The sequence below is a fragment of the Xyrauchen texanus genome, chromosome 37 (assembly GCF_025860055.1).
Source record: "Xyrauchen texanus isolate HMW12.3.18 chromosome 37, RBS_HiC_50CHRs, whole genome shotgun sequence".
Classification (NCBI taxonomy): Eukaryota; Metazoa; Chordata; class Actinopteri; order Cypriniformes; family Catostomidae; genus Xyrauchen; species Xyrauchen texanus.
In genome coordinates, this window is record NC_068312.1 from 29,511,130 (window position 1) to 29,528,329 (window position 17,200).

The 17,200-nt window shown below is 37.0% G+C and overlaps 1 protein-coding gene across 5 annotated transcripts in view; it reads left to right on the plus strand.

Annotated features, from left to right (window-relative positions):
- The first annotated feature begins 902 nt into the window (after positions 1 to 902).
- Positions 903 to 17,200, plus strand: part of LOC127630765 (oxysterol-binding protein-related protein 9-like) — a 40,591-nt gene continuing 24,293 nt past the window's right edge. For 2 of the 5 annotated variants that reach the window (XM_052108522.1, XM_052108524.1), the window contains exons 1-4: positions 903 to 1,013; positions 2,630 to 2,680; positions 4,160 to 4,238; positions 12,680 to 12,753. In XM_052108522.1, the coding sequence (XP_051964482.1) occupies positions 903 to 1,013; positions 2,630 to 2,680; positions 4,160 to 4,238; positions 12,680 to 12,753 (315 nt within the window). Of the gene's footprint in view, positions 1,014 to 2,629; positions 2,681 to 4,159; positions 4,239 to 4,937; positions 5,011 to 11,300; positions 11,379 to 12,679; positions 12,754 to 16,536; positions 16,767 to 17,200 lie in introns of those variants that run through there. The other 3 variants (XM_052108525.1, XM_052108527.1, XM_052108526.1) reach the window with 3 other exon arrangements.

The window sequence follows — 17,200 nt, forward strand, 5'->3', positions numbered from 1 at the left end:
CAATTGATCAAGTGATGTATAAGCATGTGCCAGATACTATGAGGTTTACAGGCAATTATATGTTTTATTAACAAGATAAGAAACCACATAAAAACAATATACATGTAACACAAAGAAAAAAGGAAAAAAAGCTGTTATGTACAAAATAGCTAATATATATATATATATATATATATATATATATATATATATATATATATATATATATATATATAAGCATAAAATTTACCTGTTTGAAAAATGTTGCTTCTTGGAGTAAGTATACATAAAATTCAGCCTAGCCATTCCATGTCTTATATATATATATATATATATATATATATATATATATATATATATATATATATATATATATATATGTGAAAGTTCCCCATAATAATAAAATGCATAATTATAATTTTCTTTGTCAATTTAATTCTTGAACTAGCACAATAATAGTGTAATATACATTTTTAAAAGGACAGGGGATTCATTTGTTGAAAAATAATCACAAGAATATACAACACAAACCTCTCTAACACACTTTTAACTGGGTGTATTCCAATGTAAAAATGTAAATGCAACTTTTGATACTTTAATATAACGTTTATTATTTAGACAGTATGTGTCTCAGATTGCCCATGTTATATCCCAGTTTACATAAACAATAAATCGTTTGAAACGTATGTTTATTACAAATACATGTATTTGTACCGTTGTGTTAAAATATCAATATCCACAACACAACATGTTATCTTGCACATATGTGACATCCAAATCATTACTCCTAGAGGTCCTTTAGAAGTTATCATAAAGTTATCCATACTAATGAAACGTGTGAGAATCTTTCAGTAGGTGACGTCAGACGCATGGTTTTACTCGCCGCGCGCTCCTCCCCACGAGCACTCAGGCTAAGTGTAAAAATGGCGTCCATCATGGAGGGGCCGCTGAGCAAATGGACTAACGTAATGAAGGGATGGCAGTATCGCTGGTTCGTGCTGGACTATAACGCCGGGTTGCTTTCATACTACACCGTAAGTATTTGTCGCACTCTTGAGAGAACTAAGAGAGGCTTTGGTTGTCAGTCTGCAATCGGTAAATGCCGACAAGGAAACGAGCACTTGCAGGCCTGTCAGGAGTAGGGAATCTCAGCTGGTCTGGGTGGGGCTTTGCTTGAGTGACTGAGACGCCAGCCAATTCGAGCTTTACTTGGAAAGGCGTCAACCAATAAGCTGTTAGAATCACTATGTTTCCGACGGGAATGCCACCTCCCTTGGAAAAAAAGCTAGTGTAGTGTTTAGCTTGCCAAATTTGAAGGGTGGATGCGTTCGCTTCAGAGTAATTGCAGTGTTAACACACAATTTGTAGCTTTCATATTTGTCTATTGAAAGCTCTACAGTGTTTTAAAACCAAACAAACAGCTATGCTAAGAGCTGCAATAGTTATCATCAATAAACCATCCATACATATTAGAGCTCGGAGGTTTATTAATGTCTACATATGGGCCATATAATTGAGGCTGCGGTTGTTTATTTTCACTGATAACAAAGTAAAAAAAAAAAGTAACCCTTTACCCGTATTACTCTGGTTCACCTATCTAATAAGAATAGCTAATAGCCTACTGATAACATAACGCACAAGACCCAGCAACTCCTGTAAAACTGAAGTATTAAGGCAACAATTAGTACTCGTACACATGGTTATTGCTGGTGAAACCGTAAAAACAAGATAAAGGTTAATCTACAGTACCTGTTTAGATTAGCAATAGACTGTAATTAAGTACTCGGCACAATGAGAGAAACTGTAAAGAGAGTTACATAGTTTTTCATGTTTTAAAAATACCTTAATTGTTATTCTAGTACCCCCATCAAAGGTCTGCTTTTGCAAATCTCAGGTTTCAGTGTATTAACATTGTGTTATTTGTTACATTTATTACATTATGTAAAACTCTGAAGCATGTCATAATATTATACACTACCATTCAAAACGTGGACTTGACTGAATTTGCTTGTCATGATCTGTTCTAAAAAGGCTAATGCTTAAAAATTCCATTTGTAGACACAAATTGTGAGTACATTTGTATTTATTTACACTAACATTTATTAAATTTTTCTTTAAATGTATGAGATGGACAGGATAGTAAAGGAAGGGCAGCCAACGAGTGTCCTGCATATATGAGAACTCCTTTAATAGCATGCCCAGAGGATTGACTATTCTTTACTATTCTACTTTAAAATGTTAAAAATAGTAATAATAAAGAATGAGTTGGTGTGTCCAAACGTTTTACTTACTGGTAGTTTATATATTGCATATTAATGCTTTTCCTTTTTTTTAATGTACTGATTTTGTGTGTGTGTGTGTGTATGTATGTATATATGTATATATCAGAAGGCAAATAGTAATGTTAAAAGTTCTGATGTGTCTCAGTTGTATAACTTCAAGTCCATGTTGTTTACAAATATTGTTTAATTTCTAAGATATAGCCAAGAGTTCCAGTTCCAGAAGCCAAAGTAATTGTGAAAGCTATTTAGTGAAATTTGTGAACTTTACAAATCTTCAGTAAAATGAGACTAGGGCATATTCCAACACTTTTGTTGCTTATTCAACAAAAGTTAATGCGCTCTGATACTTCTTTTTTCTCTTTCTTCAGTCTAAAGACAAGATGATGCGTGGCTCCAGAAGAGGCTGTGTGCGACTTCGGGTAAGAAACGTCATCTTTAATTTGGAGCAGCACTCTTTTAATTCATTTCTATTTAATTGTACATAATTTTTTATCCCCGTATTGTTCTTGTTTGAATATTTAGTGATTTGATTATATGAATGTATGTCTCTAAATGCAGGATTATATAGCACACTTTCTTATTTTGTCATGTAGCTAGCTACAGTTGAAATTCTTCAACCAAGAATATAGTATGAACTAAAAACATAAAAAAAGATGTGATATATTATTTTGTGTTTAAATAAGAATAGAGAATTACAACGATCTGTTAACTAAAATAAACTCTGCAATTTAGCAGCTTCCTAGTTTGATTAGTTCAAATGAAGAATTTACAGAGAAGATGTTTGTGCACAATTGTGCTCATTCTGTTGAAATAACAAGCTTCACTATGCATGAAATTTTTTTTTAGAATCTTGCATTTCTCATGCATCTTGTTCATTATGATTTAGAAATGCATATTAGAGCAAATGCTGTGAAAAGTACCACCAGAGGGCACACTATGCATTAAACTTCAGTTTAGAATATAGAGGACAGTTATGAAATATGTACATTTAATGCAGAGGAGGATTGTTTTTAGATGTATATCTAGTAATATTCATGGCATACATGCATGGCTTTAGTTGTTTACTGCATACATAAAGATACATCATGCATATATGTATTTGCTTTTTTCGTAATACTTATTAAACCATTTGTCATTTGACAAAGTTCAGCTTTATCTGACAACAAATTGCAATCAATGTTCTTGATTGTTGCTAAAGGAGGTTTGTGTGTGTGTGTGTGTGTGTGTGTGTGTGTGTGTGTGTGTGTGTGTGTGTGTGTGTGTGTGTGTGTGTGTGTGTGTGTGTGTTTTTGTCTTTAATGCAAAGTTGTGCTGTAGGGTAACACTGAAATGAAAAATAGATTTTCTATATCGCTTGAGAGTTAGCTGTGACAGACAGTTTAAATTTAAGACAGCCGTTAAAAGTGCTAAGGGCGTTGGCTTATTTAGCTGGAAGCCTGTGGTCTAATCAGATCTGAGCGTCTGTTTTTGTTCTCTTCCTCTCAGTTACCACTGCTTGGAAAATATCCATTTAAAGTCAAGACTGCTTTTTGCCTTTAGATTTTCAACATTTTCCTTAATAAAACCTTGGCATGGTGCTGTTTAATTTTTGATGAGGATATTTTGTCTGGCAAGGCCTTAGGATTTGTGAATTATAGCCTATATTAGAATATCGTGTGGTGGTGCATCAGGTTTAATATTTGTATGTGATTCCTCTGGTCCTGTACCTACAGACTGTTCTGCAGTCATCGTCCTGTCTCTCTCTTTCTCGTTTCACTCCCTTCCTGTCTTTCTTTTCCTCTCCCTTACTCCACCCATTCTCTCTCACCCCTTTTCTCTCTCTCTTTGCTGATGTAGTGAAGGAAGCAAATGACGTGTCCCTCCATCTGAATGGCTTTTGTTGCGTTTCTCTTTCGCAGGGAGCTGTGATTGGAATCGATGACGAGGACGACAGCACTTTCACCATTACTGTGGACCAGAAGACTTTCCATTTTCAGGGTGAGTGCTCCATTCTCTTGTCCTCTAGGGCTTTTGTCTCCTTGATCTCCTCTCTCTTCTTTCATTATGTCTGGCACCTCCTGCCGTGCCGCTTTTATCGCTGTTTATAGTGCAGCCTTACGCCGGATGCTCACGTGTGCCCCCTCTCTCTCTCTCTCTCTCTCTCTCTCTCTCTCTCTCTCTCTCTCTCTCCCTACTCTGTTTTTATTGCTCTTGCTTACTCATTCTCCACGTCATGCTCTTTTCCATTTAGATTTTAAAGAGGATTATGACATCAGCAACTAGCAAATGCTACCTACACGCATGCGCTTATATCACAAATTTCAAACATTGCATTAGGCCTGGTGCATTTGTTGAACTTATCTCCGTGTTCAGCCGTGACCACTGACTGGAACAATCTGCAGATTTTGCAGCTTTACATATAGAGAGCAGAGAGTCTCATCTTTTTTCCTGGCTGACCTCCAGCGCAACAGCAATGCAATGAATTGTTCACAATGACAATGGAATAAAGAGCTGGAAGAACACTTCAAGAAACAGGGAGGACAATCTCTCCCATCCTTTCTCTGCTCTCTGCAGTCCTCCACGGAGTTACGCAAGGTTGCTGACTGCTGAGCTCCAGGTTTTTATCCTCTAGCCTCCACCTTCTTTCACTGGCTCATCTGTCCTCCTCCACCCCCTTGGCATCTGCCTTCCGGGGGTGTGTTCACTCTCCTCATGCCCTCACCCACTGCTATGTTCCGACACTGTATGCTGTGGCTTTACAGTAAGAAGGGTAAGGGCACGCTTGGTAGGGACCTGCTTGCCGCTTCTGCGATAAACTGTTTAGAACCATTTAATATTGCTGTTTACTTTAACGACTAGTGTCAAACTTGTACATGGAGTTTTGGTTTTATTTGCTCTTGGCTTGTTGTCGGTGGGGAACAGTTAACTATGAATGGTTGAGTGTGTTATTCGTCTTTATCAGTAACAGGTTTTGAAAATATGTATGCAGTATTTGGTGCCATTATGTAGAGTTGTGGAGTTCTTTTATTACAGATTGTTTTGGGTTAAAAGGATTGTTCATCCAAAATGAAAAATCTGTCTTTACTCGCCACCATCTTGTTCCAAATCCATATGACTTTCTTCCGAGGAACACAAAAGGAGATGTAGGAAGAATTGCAGCCTATCGTGGAGCACAAAAGGAGATGTGTGTTAGTCTCAGTCACCATTCACCTTCATTGAAAAAAAGATGCAATGAAAAAGAATTGTGTCTGAGACTAACATACCACCTACAGGTTTGGAACAACATGTGGGTAAGTAAATTAATACACAATTTCCATTCCTTTAATTCCATCTCACGTGATTGCTGGTTGCTTCCTTGCATATATTAAATGAACATTTCTTATTCTCTTTTCATTAATTGTCAATTTAATTGGCAAAGTTCAATGTTGAACTCTGTGTAGCATGTTTGCTTAAAGTGTATTGTGTCATTGGAGTAATGGTGTCTCAGTACTTGAAAAACAGAGGCATACCCATCCTATGGTGTCAGATTTCCCACTGTGTGTGTGCATGTGTGTGTTTGAGTGAGTGAGTGTGGAGCTCAGACTTCAGTTTCAACAATCTCCTCATACCATCCACCTCTCTGGACCCTCAGGACTCATCCTATCAGTTCTCATATCAGGAGCCATTTACCCTACAGCGGAAATGGTTTTGTGCTGCCTGATCTAAATGGACTCTCCCAGAGATGCAGCCTAATTTGCTCTTACATCAGTTGCTCTTGGCATATACTCTGTAGGGGTTACATAGTGTGACCTCAAGGGAAGTGAAGTAGGTTATCTTGTTGTAGCCATGAGCAGTAAGTTTAGTTACTGCTACACAAGATGGAAAGGCACTTGTGTGTTCTGCCTCTTGGCTAGAAAAAACTGTAATGTTGACCAGACTTTATGCTGGTTGTCAAAAGTTTGTCTGAATGTGACAAATTGTATTAAAATAATTTTACGATTCAGCTGTGTTTGTGGTCAGTGCTGAGGGATTTGTAATCTCTGATGTTGGGATTAAACCGATGGGAAATTGGGCGTTTAAAAAAAAAAAACAATTATGTTTGTGTCGACATAACATCATCAGGATTACAGTAAGATGCCCACTGAGACAATACCACATTATCAGATGTCACAATGTACTCTAAATCTAGCTGGGTTAAAAATAACCCTATTGGACAGAACCCATGTTGGCTTAAACTAACCCAGCAAGTTGGGTTACATATTTTAACAACCCAACATGTCAGCTCATTTTGACAATATGCTGGGTTAATTTTACCTCAAATGGTTATTGTTTTAATTTATTTCTACAGAAAAATCTGTATAATTAGATTTAGCTGTAAGATAAAAATCTATATTTTTTTTGTATCGGTCAAATGTTTTGAAACACACTCATTCTTTATTATAATTTTTTTCTTTTCACATTTTAGTAAAGTCATCAAAACTATGGAATAATATAAATGGAACTATGTAAATTATGTTGTGACTAAACAAAATCCCAAATAATTCAAAACTGTGTTATATTTTAGCATCTTCAAAGTAGTCACCCTTTGTCTAGAATTTGCAGACATGTACTCTTGACATTTTCTCAACCAACTTCTTGAGGGGTCACCCTTGGATACTTTTTAAACAGTATTGAAGGAGTTCACAGTTTGGTCCAAGTCATCCAATTACAAAAACTTTTTTTTTATTATTATATTTTAGTTTTATAATGAAATAAATGAATATGGTGGCACAATTATATTTTTGTCTTAAAAACCCTTTTCAAACATTTAAGCATACATCTTCAGATCAAAATATTTTTTAGATCATGAGAAACATTTCAGGCAAGTGTTTCAAAAGTTTTGAGAGACAGAGAGAGAGAGAGATCAGTGCACTGGTACTTGTGGATAGACAACCAGTATCAGTTTGACCGTCTGTTCCAGTTCAATATATGATGACAGTATTCACGTTTATAAAGTGATGTCGAAGAAAAATTGTTTTACCTTGTGTCGCTGTTGGACATTGCTTGACGGGCTCTCTGGGTGTAAACCTTTTCCAAACAGCATTTTTGCATCCTTGAAGGGCACTTAGAGAAGGGGACGCCACTCAAAGGGTTGTTCCAAACAAAAGTAAGATTTTTCACAAAGGGCCCTTTTTACAAGACTTTTAGTAAAGGATACAATCAATAGTATCATACAATAGTGCCACGCTCTCTTCAGAGTGTCCACATTAAGAGCTTTGTTCTTTGGAGTGAGTCGGTCAATTTAGTTTTGAATTCACCCTTGCTGTGTCTCGTTTTGAAGGTCTGCGTCCTCCAGATGTTCCATTTGTCGGTCGCATATATCATCGAGGCTGTCTCATTTCAGAAAAGCGAGTAGGATACTTCAAATGCAGCCTTCGAATGTGTCCTTCTTTCATGGGAATTCAGAGGATGCTCGAGGTGTATTCTTCATGGGCACTCACAACCCACAATTCTTTGCTTCAACGTAAATTAACATAATTTGTCTAAAAAAAACAATATAATTTGCCCAAAAATATAATGTTCAAATAAAAAGTAATGTTAATTCCCATGTTGAAGTACCTCAGTAGGTGGGTGCAGAGTATATAATATGTAGAATTATATTAATATATAATTAAGACAAAATATTATAGACTGAAATTACACCTGTAAAAATCTATTTTCTTTTCTCTCTACGTCACCCTCCTAAAATGTACCTCATACAATTCCTTCCAAAGGGACTTTGTTCCCTTCTCACTGAAAGCGCTCACACTTGTTAAAGAGTGGCTGTCATAGCAACCATGAAAAGTTCTGTTTTCATTTGTCTCGTTTAAACGAGGCTTGTTTAAAGGAGGACGCTCGATATACCGCTGCCTTCAAAGGACGTGTCCTTGCTAGCACACAGCCTTCCAATGACCCAGCCATTAACCCAGCATTCTGGGTAAAAAAATTATTTAGAATGTAGAAATGACAAAACCTTGCACTAGAATTTGACCTGTAAAATGGAAATTAGGGTGGAATAACCCTCACAGGACGATAAAAGCAATGTGAACTTGGAAATTTCACAGCCTTGAAAGTACGCATTTATTTAACCTCTCATTTTGCATGGTAAATTTGAGAATTAGGTGAGCTTGACCAGCAGGACGGGTATATATATATATATATATATATAAAGAAGTTCGCACAACGTGAGCCTCAGGGGCGGTTCAGAGGAACTACACTGTAATTGCTATTTAGAGGGCCATCTATAATTCATCATATTCTTCTTTGGCCTAGTATCGGCCTTGCCTGATAGCCCCTTATTTTCTTTGAGCTAAAAGCCTCTAGCTGTTTTCCTCTCAGACACTTGACTGGAAGAAAAAAAAACACAGTCAGCAGTTAAAAGCTCCCTGGATCAGATAGTGTACTCATGGTGCACAAGATCAACTTACACATTCATTTTTCAGAGGGGAAAGAAATAATAGAGAAAAAGAGGGAGGGAAAGACATAGAACAGGTTTCAAGATCATGTTTCTCTTTAGAGCTTTTCAGATTATTAACACCGGGTTACCACCTTTTTTTACAACCCTGGGTTATAAATGTTTCACGTTAGCAATGTTTCACACTTTTACTATTGAAAGAGGTTTTGCATCGATTTTTACCCTTGGTTATGAAACTTTCCACCAGAGCAGGGTTTGCCCCATAGTGTAATGTATACAGTGTTACAATTTATCATAAACAGTGCCTACCTCGTTAAATATTCTTGAAGTTTATGACTTTCATTCTTCTGCAGAACACAAATGAAAATTATCAGACGAATATCTCTGCTCTATTAGTCCATTCAATGCAAGTTAATGGTTGCCAGAGCTTTGAAGCTTAAAAAAGTACATTCAAGTGGTATAAAAGTAATCTATAAGACTCCAGTGGTATACTCCATGTCTTCAGAAGAAATATGATTGGTGAGAAACAATCCATTTTCAAGTCCATTTATTCAATAAATTCTCCTCCCTGCACAGTAGGTGTCGATATGCACGAAGAATGCAAATCACCAAAAAACAAAAGAAGAAAGTGAAACTGGAGAAACTCGTATTGTTTCTGAAGATATGGATTTAACCACTGGCATTGTGTGGATTACTTTTGTACTGCCTTTATATGCTTTTTGAACCATCAAAGTTCTGGCCACAATTCACTTGCATTGTATGGCTCTTAAGAGCTGAGATATTCTTCTAAATCTTAATTTATGTTCAGCAGAAGAAAGAAATTCATACACATCTGGGATGTCATGAGGGTGAGTAAATGTTATGAGAATTTTAAAGAAATTAAATGTAATTTTGAAACGTATATAAAGAAATCATGACCACTTACATTAGATGAATACTATAGTCAAATCAGTACCCTTATAAAAGCTGTTTTGTTCTGCATGGAGAGGAGTCCCTCATTGGGGTTGCGGTGTTATGATCACATGACTAGTCGAATATAACTCATACTAAACTAAGTAACCATCCTGTTTTTGGACATTTTCACTCAGTCGGCCATAATTAATTTAATAAATGTGTATAGTGAATTTCTACAATGGCATTGTAACTAAACTTTTGCATTTGAATGATACTGCATCCATGCCCCAAGGTGTCAGTGTAAGTCAAAGACGACATGCATACAAATAACTGAGTATACTACAACAACTAGAGCAAATTTACATTGCAAAATTTCCACAGATGAACAATTATTTATAAAAATGGGTCACGTGCCATCCTCAAGCTGTATTGGTACAATCAATTGGACCTCATATATATGTAAATAAGGACATTAACCTACGGTTTATCAATGTGCAGTGGGTAATATTGAGTCCTTGATACCCATGATTAATTTCTAACCTAGGGTAAAGTATGAACCCTGTGAAACATAGAACATGATTACCCATGATTGTGTTTAGAAAAGTCCTGGATCAGCAATTTCAGATGCGAAAAGCCTTTTTTCTGTAGTCAAACGCTTGTGTTTCCATGCAAACTGCAGCGAGTTTAGGAAAGACTGCAGAAGAGAACGCGCACACACACACACACCCATGCACCACACTCTCCCATTGCTGTCTGTAACCCATAAGAACATTGCAGTGTGTAGTTTCCCTGTCATTTAACGTCTTATAGGAGCTCATTAGCGAGCCTGGCGGAGAGATGTCACCATTAGACAACAGCTGCTAATGTTGCAGAAATGGCTGTCATGTTTAATACGTTTATTAGGAATTTCTGTAAATGATTTAATGTTTTATCATAGGCTGTTTGATCGTGTCGTTCTCTCTCTTCTAATTTTTCACAATGTTGGGGTGTCTTTAGAAGGGAACGTTGCATAAGGTGGATTCCACTCTAAAGTCTGCCATTACTCTTTAAAGACCTGCTCCACCTTGCTTTCAAAACAAGTTTCTGCTACTAAATGCTGAATTATATCATATTAAATATTTGATGCTTTTTGCTCAAAATAATGTAACGTACGTAAAGGTATAGTTAACCCCAAAATGACAAATAATTTTCTCACTCATGTTGTTCCAAACCTATATGACTGACATTTGGTAGAATGTTAACTTTAAGTCAACATTGTTTTATTGTATTTTCCCCCATATAATTACAGTACATGGTGACTGTAAACATTATGCCTAACATCTTTTGTGGAAGATGTACAGTTTTAATTTGGACTGTCATAAGTGTCCCTGAATGTTTACATAATATTCATATTTGGGTGAACTATCTCTTTAATTGAAAAAAAATAAAGCAGTGAAAGTATGCAAAGCTATTTGCATTAAATGCAGTTGCAATATTGCATTTTATATACAGGATTATTATTATTATTATTTTGTGTGGTACTCAATGTTTTGCTGTTGAGCTGGTCTTTAGGTCAGTGAACATATCCTGATTGCAAAATAGCGAACAAGTACGGTATTTTGTAATCAACTCCAATAGCTCTACTAGTGAAACCTTATTGGCTAATAAATAGGTAACTTGTCATCATGAGCCATGTGATCTCAGCTCTGGTGCCAGTGAGGCCGGGAGGGGCCATGTTTGTTTTGGACTGTGAATCACACAGTTCTGGGACATTGCTTTCAAGCATGTTCCATAGATGTGTGATGCTCTTGTGATCCTGTATGAATGAAAATGTCTCAGTTCTTTACAACCAGGTAAAAAGGATGGGCTTTTCTCTTAACCTTTTAGAAGCTACTGAGCCACTTTGTGTTTTTTATATATTTCTGGCTGATGCACATTGATTTTATTAACTGGTTTAGTGTATATTTGATGCTACTGTGCTGTGAAGTTGTTACAGTATATCATCTAAGGTCGCCTCCACACACACAAGCAGCTTGAGTGATTACTGTATCTGAATTTATTATTGCAGAAATGGGATTGTGTGTGTCAGTGCACACATGTTCTCCAGGCTTTGTGCTCTTAAAAGCTTTGAGATTTTCTGCTGAGCTTTGCTCCATCATCCATTGAAATGTCAGCTAGATCTTACACTGAGTGCTGTTTCTGTGCTGCTCCCTAGGGAAATTATTAAATGTACATCTAAAGACAATTATAAATAATAAAGGCTACAAAAGAGAGGTTTAGGTTAATACCTGTCTGTAAACTTTGTGTTACGGCTCCTTGCTTTTATCAAACCAACCTGGCATTAGAGGATTTCATGCCCCTTTCTGTGAATGCTATTGTAAACTGAGTTCTTTTGAAACTGTGTAACGGTACATACTTTAGTGCTGGACAAAGTAATTTTATATATTAAAACTGACTACTTTATTGGTATAGTTCACCTAAAAATGAGAGTTCGGTCATCATTTACTCTCCTTCATGTTATGTTTTCTATGGACACTAAAGGAGAGAGTTTGCTGAAAGTTCAGGCTGCACTTTTCCGTACAATAAAAGTAGATGGTGACAATTGCCTCTCAAGCTTCAAAATGGACAAAAAGGCTATATACAAGTTTTCTGAAACCATATGACGAGAAGTTATTATTTACCGAAAGAAAGTCATATATTTTCAACAATGTCTGGCTGGGTGAGTTAATGATGGCAGTTTTTGGCAGTTCTTTGATAACTTTGGCTAAATGACAGCTACTAACTGCAGGCTTTATAGCTTATGCTTGATTTATTGTCGTTTTGAAGCGCTGAGAGACTGTCTGAAGTTTTGTCCTTCTTTTCTACAAGACACTCAGTCAAGAGCATTATTTACACTCTCTATTTACTCAAGGGCAGAGGCTTTAATTGTGGTTTCCTGTTTAACTTGCCACAACCCTGTCTTGCCTTCTTGAAACTCTACCTGTCTTCGTAAAGGGAAACGGAACACGACAACAGAGCTGTTGTTGCCTCCGACTGTCACCTTTACATATCCGCAGTATCATTCTCCACTCTTCATGTTACGTGTGCATTTGTGTGTGTTTACAATCTGTCTGTGTGTTGCTAATGGATGTGTTTTTGGATATTTGCCCCGCAGCCCGTGATGCAGATGAGCGGGAGAAGTGGATTCATGCTTTAGAGGGGACGATTCTCCGCCACACCCTTCAGCAGGTAAGAGCCCAGCCGCATCCAGCCCACATGCACCACATTATGCTTAAACTCTCAGGGGTGTAAAAAATCTACAATATTATGGAAAATCAAATGATTTACCGCTTAATGCAGCAGATTTATCCAGCCAAATTTGCATAAATACACCATTAAATCAAAATTGGAGTTTTGTGGCCTTTAGTAGAGCTAGTGGACTTTTAAAGTTGACAAAAACACTATGAATTATCTTGCACTCAAAGGCAAATCCAAATTTCTGGCCAAAACGAGCACCTGAATTCACATACATCTGCCTCTGACTAGCGATAGACATTTGCCGTTTGTATTTTGTGTCAGTGTCAGTTAAAGTAATTTTATTTATTTTTTTTCCCATAAATCAATTTGTATGCAAAAGAGGTTCATTGCTTTTGTCCACTGTTAGGTTTGGCAACATAATAAATAAAAAATCAGAACCAAAGGATATTCGAGTCTTGCATTTCCAGTTCAAACCGATGCAAATAACACAGTGCTAAAATACTCTGAAAGTGTTTCCAGCGCTACCATCAGTAGCACAAAACACAGTTACTAGCAGCACGAAACACACAGTGTGAACAGTTTTGTCTGATTCCCAAACAGAGGACTCGGTTCTTATAAGCCAGTTCTTTTAAGTAGGGATGAGAATTAAAGATTCTTTATCTACCCATTATTTTGAAGAACAATTATTTGGAAATATGTTCCTTATTGCATTTGTTGCCCTCTGCAGCCTGTTGCCAAATGATAAGATAATTTCAGGTTTCTACAGAGCAGATATTAAAGGTGTGTTTGCAGACTTTTTAGAGACATATGCAATCCAATAATTGATCCTAGCTGTGTTTTAAATAACATTTCAAAAACAAGAAATGTAATAGAATATTTCATTTATTTATTCTTTTATAAAATAAGTTCATAAGAGGCATTTGTTTGGGAATCGGACTATACCAGAAGCACCATGTGTTTTGACCTGTAGATTGAAAAGATCATTAGTCATTTGTTCAGGTAGCAATGTGTGTTTCACACTGGACCCAACAGAAGGCAGTGCTGCTGGAAACACCATCATTGTATTTTTTAAATGGTGGTCCATCCACATCGGCAGAAAATTGCACGTATGTGAACCGTTAACAAAAACGAAATTCACGAAGATCATATGATTATGGTATTTTTTTAAAGAATGGAGCCGGTTCTGAACACCCCTAATTTTAAGCTAATTAAAAAAAAATTATAAAATCGCAAATCATTCATTATTTCATGTCCAACAAGAAATGAACCAATAACTATTACTGTGTTAAGTGTACTTAAGACTCATGATATCTCAAATCAGAATAGTTACTGGATGGTTGTTGATACAATTAATTTTGTTAAATAGTGGTGTTTTATACAAAGAAAATTTATAAAATTGAATTATTCCGTATTCTTTTGTAGGGGTGTGATGTTCCATCGATTGGGATCTATGCATCGATCTGTTAACCAACGATGCGCTGTCATCGATACAACATGTAATGATCTATTTATATTTTTTAAGATGCACATTTATTTTACCGCTCTAATGCCAGCCACATCCGTACATATTTCTGTCATCCGAAGCAGCAACCTTACGGTATTAATTTTGCTTTATAAGCGCTAAATATGCTTCTCATGTGGGACACGGTTGTGTGCAGGGTGATTGGAGTGATTGAAGCTGTGCTCTATCTGTGCGCGTCAACAGGGCTGCGAGCTCCAGTGACAGGATAGCACAGAGCGTCTCACAGGTGCGATTTAAATTGGGCTTCCCACAATATGGTGGCACATTTGAATTCTACACTATAATTTTTGCTTTTAAAATGCTTTGGAGCAATTCAACCATGTCAAACTAAAACATTTTTCGGCTAAAGAGTCCTGATATTCTGAACAGTGCTGAAGAGGGAGAGAGAAAACACCTCCCTTGTTGCACCAATATCAATTACAAGACATTTTACATCTTGGCATCAACACACATACTAACATGTATCGCTGTAAATTGGAACAGAATTTTTCAACACAACCGTGAAAGATGTAGCCAAGAAAAAATTTAGCACATACTCTCCGGTCATGGGTATGTAAGTATTTTAGATTGAAAGACTTGATTATTGTAGAGATGACAAATTGTCAAAAGGCAATGAGCTGTCTTCAAATTATTAATGATCACTTGTTACGTGATTGTATGGCTATATACACTCACCGGCCACTTTATTAGGTACACCTGTACATGTACATATTCATGTGATTATTTAATCAGCCAATCATGTGTCAGCAGTGTAATGTAAAAAATCACTGCAGATACGGGTCAGGAGCTTCAGTTAATTTTCACATCAACCATCATAATGGGGAAAAATGTGATCTCAGTGACCACAAATGCAACATATATATAACCTAAACAAACAAGACAGATTGTGTGAACTCTATGAACTTGAATTATGACATGGAGAGCAGCATTGTTTGCTTTGTTACTTCCAAATATTTCTTCATCAAAAGCACTAAAAGAATCGGTAATGGAATCGTTATGGAAGTAGAGTTTGTGAAAGATTTGTTTTCTTAAGATTCTGAATATATTGGGGGCCTGGGTAGCTCAGTGAGTAAATACGCTGACTACCACCCCTGGAGTCATGAGTTCTGACTCCAGCCAGGTCTTCTAAGCAACCAAATTGTCCTGGTTGCTAGGGAGGGTAGAGTCACATGGGGTAACGTCCTGTTGGTCGCTATAATGTGGTTCTCTCTCAGTGGGGCGTAGTGAGTTGTGCATGGATGCCGCGGAGAATAGCATGAAGAATAAAACCCTATGAAACAGTTAGACCTCTTAGATCTTCTTGTAATTTAGTGAGCTGTTCCAAGATCCAGATGCAAAATGAAAGGTGATAGAGCATTTGTAGTGAAGGGCCAATGATTATGGAACAGCCTACCCTGGGATAATCTGCTGAATCTATGTCTGTTTTAAAAACTAATTTGTTTTGACTGGCTTTTATTACCGAATGTGCTGTGTTTTACTGTGTGTGTTGCTTTTATTACTATGTGATGGAATATGTTGTGTTTTACTGTGTTCATTTTTGATTTTATGTTTTGTGAAGCACTTTGTGCTTGATTTGCTGAAAAGTGCTATATAAATAAAACGTGCGCACACACACACGCGTGTGTGTGTGTGCGCGCGCGCATTTTATTTATATAGCACTTTTCACCATACACCTCATTTAATAAGCTCATAAACTGTCGTGTGTGTGTGTGTGTGTGTGTTTGTGTGTGTTTGTGTGTGTGTGTGTGTGTGTGTGTGTGTGTGTGTGTGTGTGTGTGTGTGTGTGTGTGTGTGTGTGTGTGTGTGTGTGTGTGAATTTATTTTAAAACTTGAAAACAGTCTATGAGCTTATTAAATGTGGTGTTTGATGACCCATACAGACGTAGGAAAACCACAACAGACTGAGCAGCATGTGGTTTTAGTTCTCCCTTTATCTGTTCATCCTTTTTTTGTGTGTGTATAATTTTCTTCATCTCTCATTGTATCTTCTGTCCATCTCTTCCTCTTCCAGGTATTTTCTCCCCTTTACCTCCTCAGTACTGCCTTCCTTTTTTTTAATCTGCTGACTGGCAGCTAAAAGCATGTTTGCAAGTACTGTACCTACAAGCACAGAGAGCGCTGTCATCCAGTCACATGATCTTAATAGCCAATCACAACCTTGCATATTCAGCTAGTCCCTCCTGTACAGGAAACAGCAGATCCAATCACAGCAGTGTATTGTTTTTGCTACAGCCTGTAAGAGCTTATGCCACTGTTTTTTCATACTTTTTCTTCTGCTTTTTTTCTTTTTTGAGGAAGTGTAGCCAAGAGTGGTTTATAGAACAGCTTGGAGTACATCAGTCAATAGGTTCTTGTTCATCTAATTTGCCCCTCCTTTACACGGTGGACAGATATAGTGAACAGATATAGAAAGTGAGACAGAGAGAGTTTGGGTCAGATTTGGCAGTTTTGAGGAGGCATGTCCCACCGTGGCAAGAACAGAGTAAGTAACTTTGTTTTGCTCGAGTTTACCGATGCGTATTAAATGGGTCATGCTGTGTTTGTGTTTCAAAATGTGTGCAGGTAAGGGTGTTATTTGTGTAATGGTGTGTAAAAAAGAGGGTGTGTGTGTGCTATGAAGGTAGTAGGGGAACATTTGGTTGTGCAAAGAGAGAGAGGGCATTGCTCACACTTGTATGCGTCAGTTACGTTTTGACTGACCTTGTGATTTGTAATCTCCGATGCTTTATGGCCAAATCATGGGTTGTTATTGTGTATATGTGTGCACAGTCTTGTGTTGTCTGTGTTGACAAAATAGAGCACTTTATCAAAGTGAGACTTGTGTGTTTAGGGCAATGTGTCACAGGACACATTGTGTCTTTTTGTCTCCTAAAAACACCAAATAATTGCCTACACATCTTTTATTTATACTGAAAC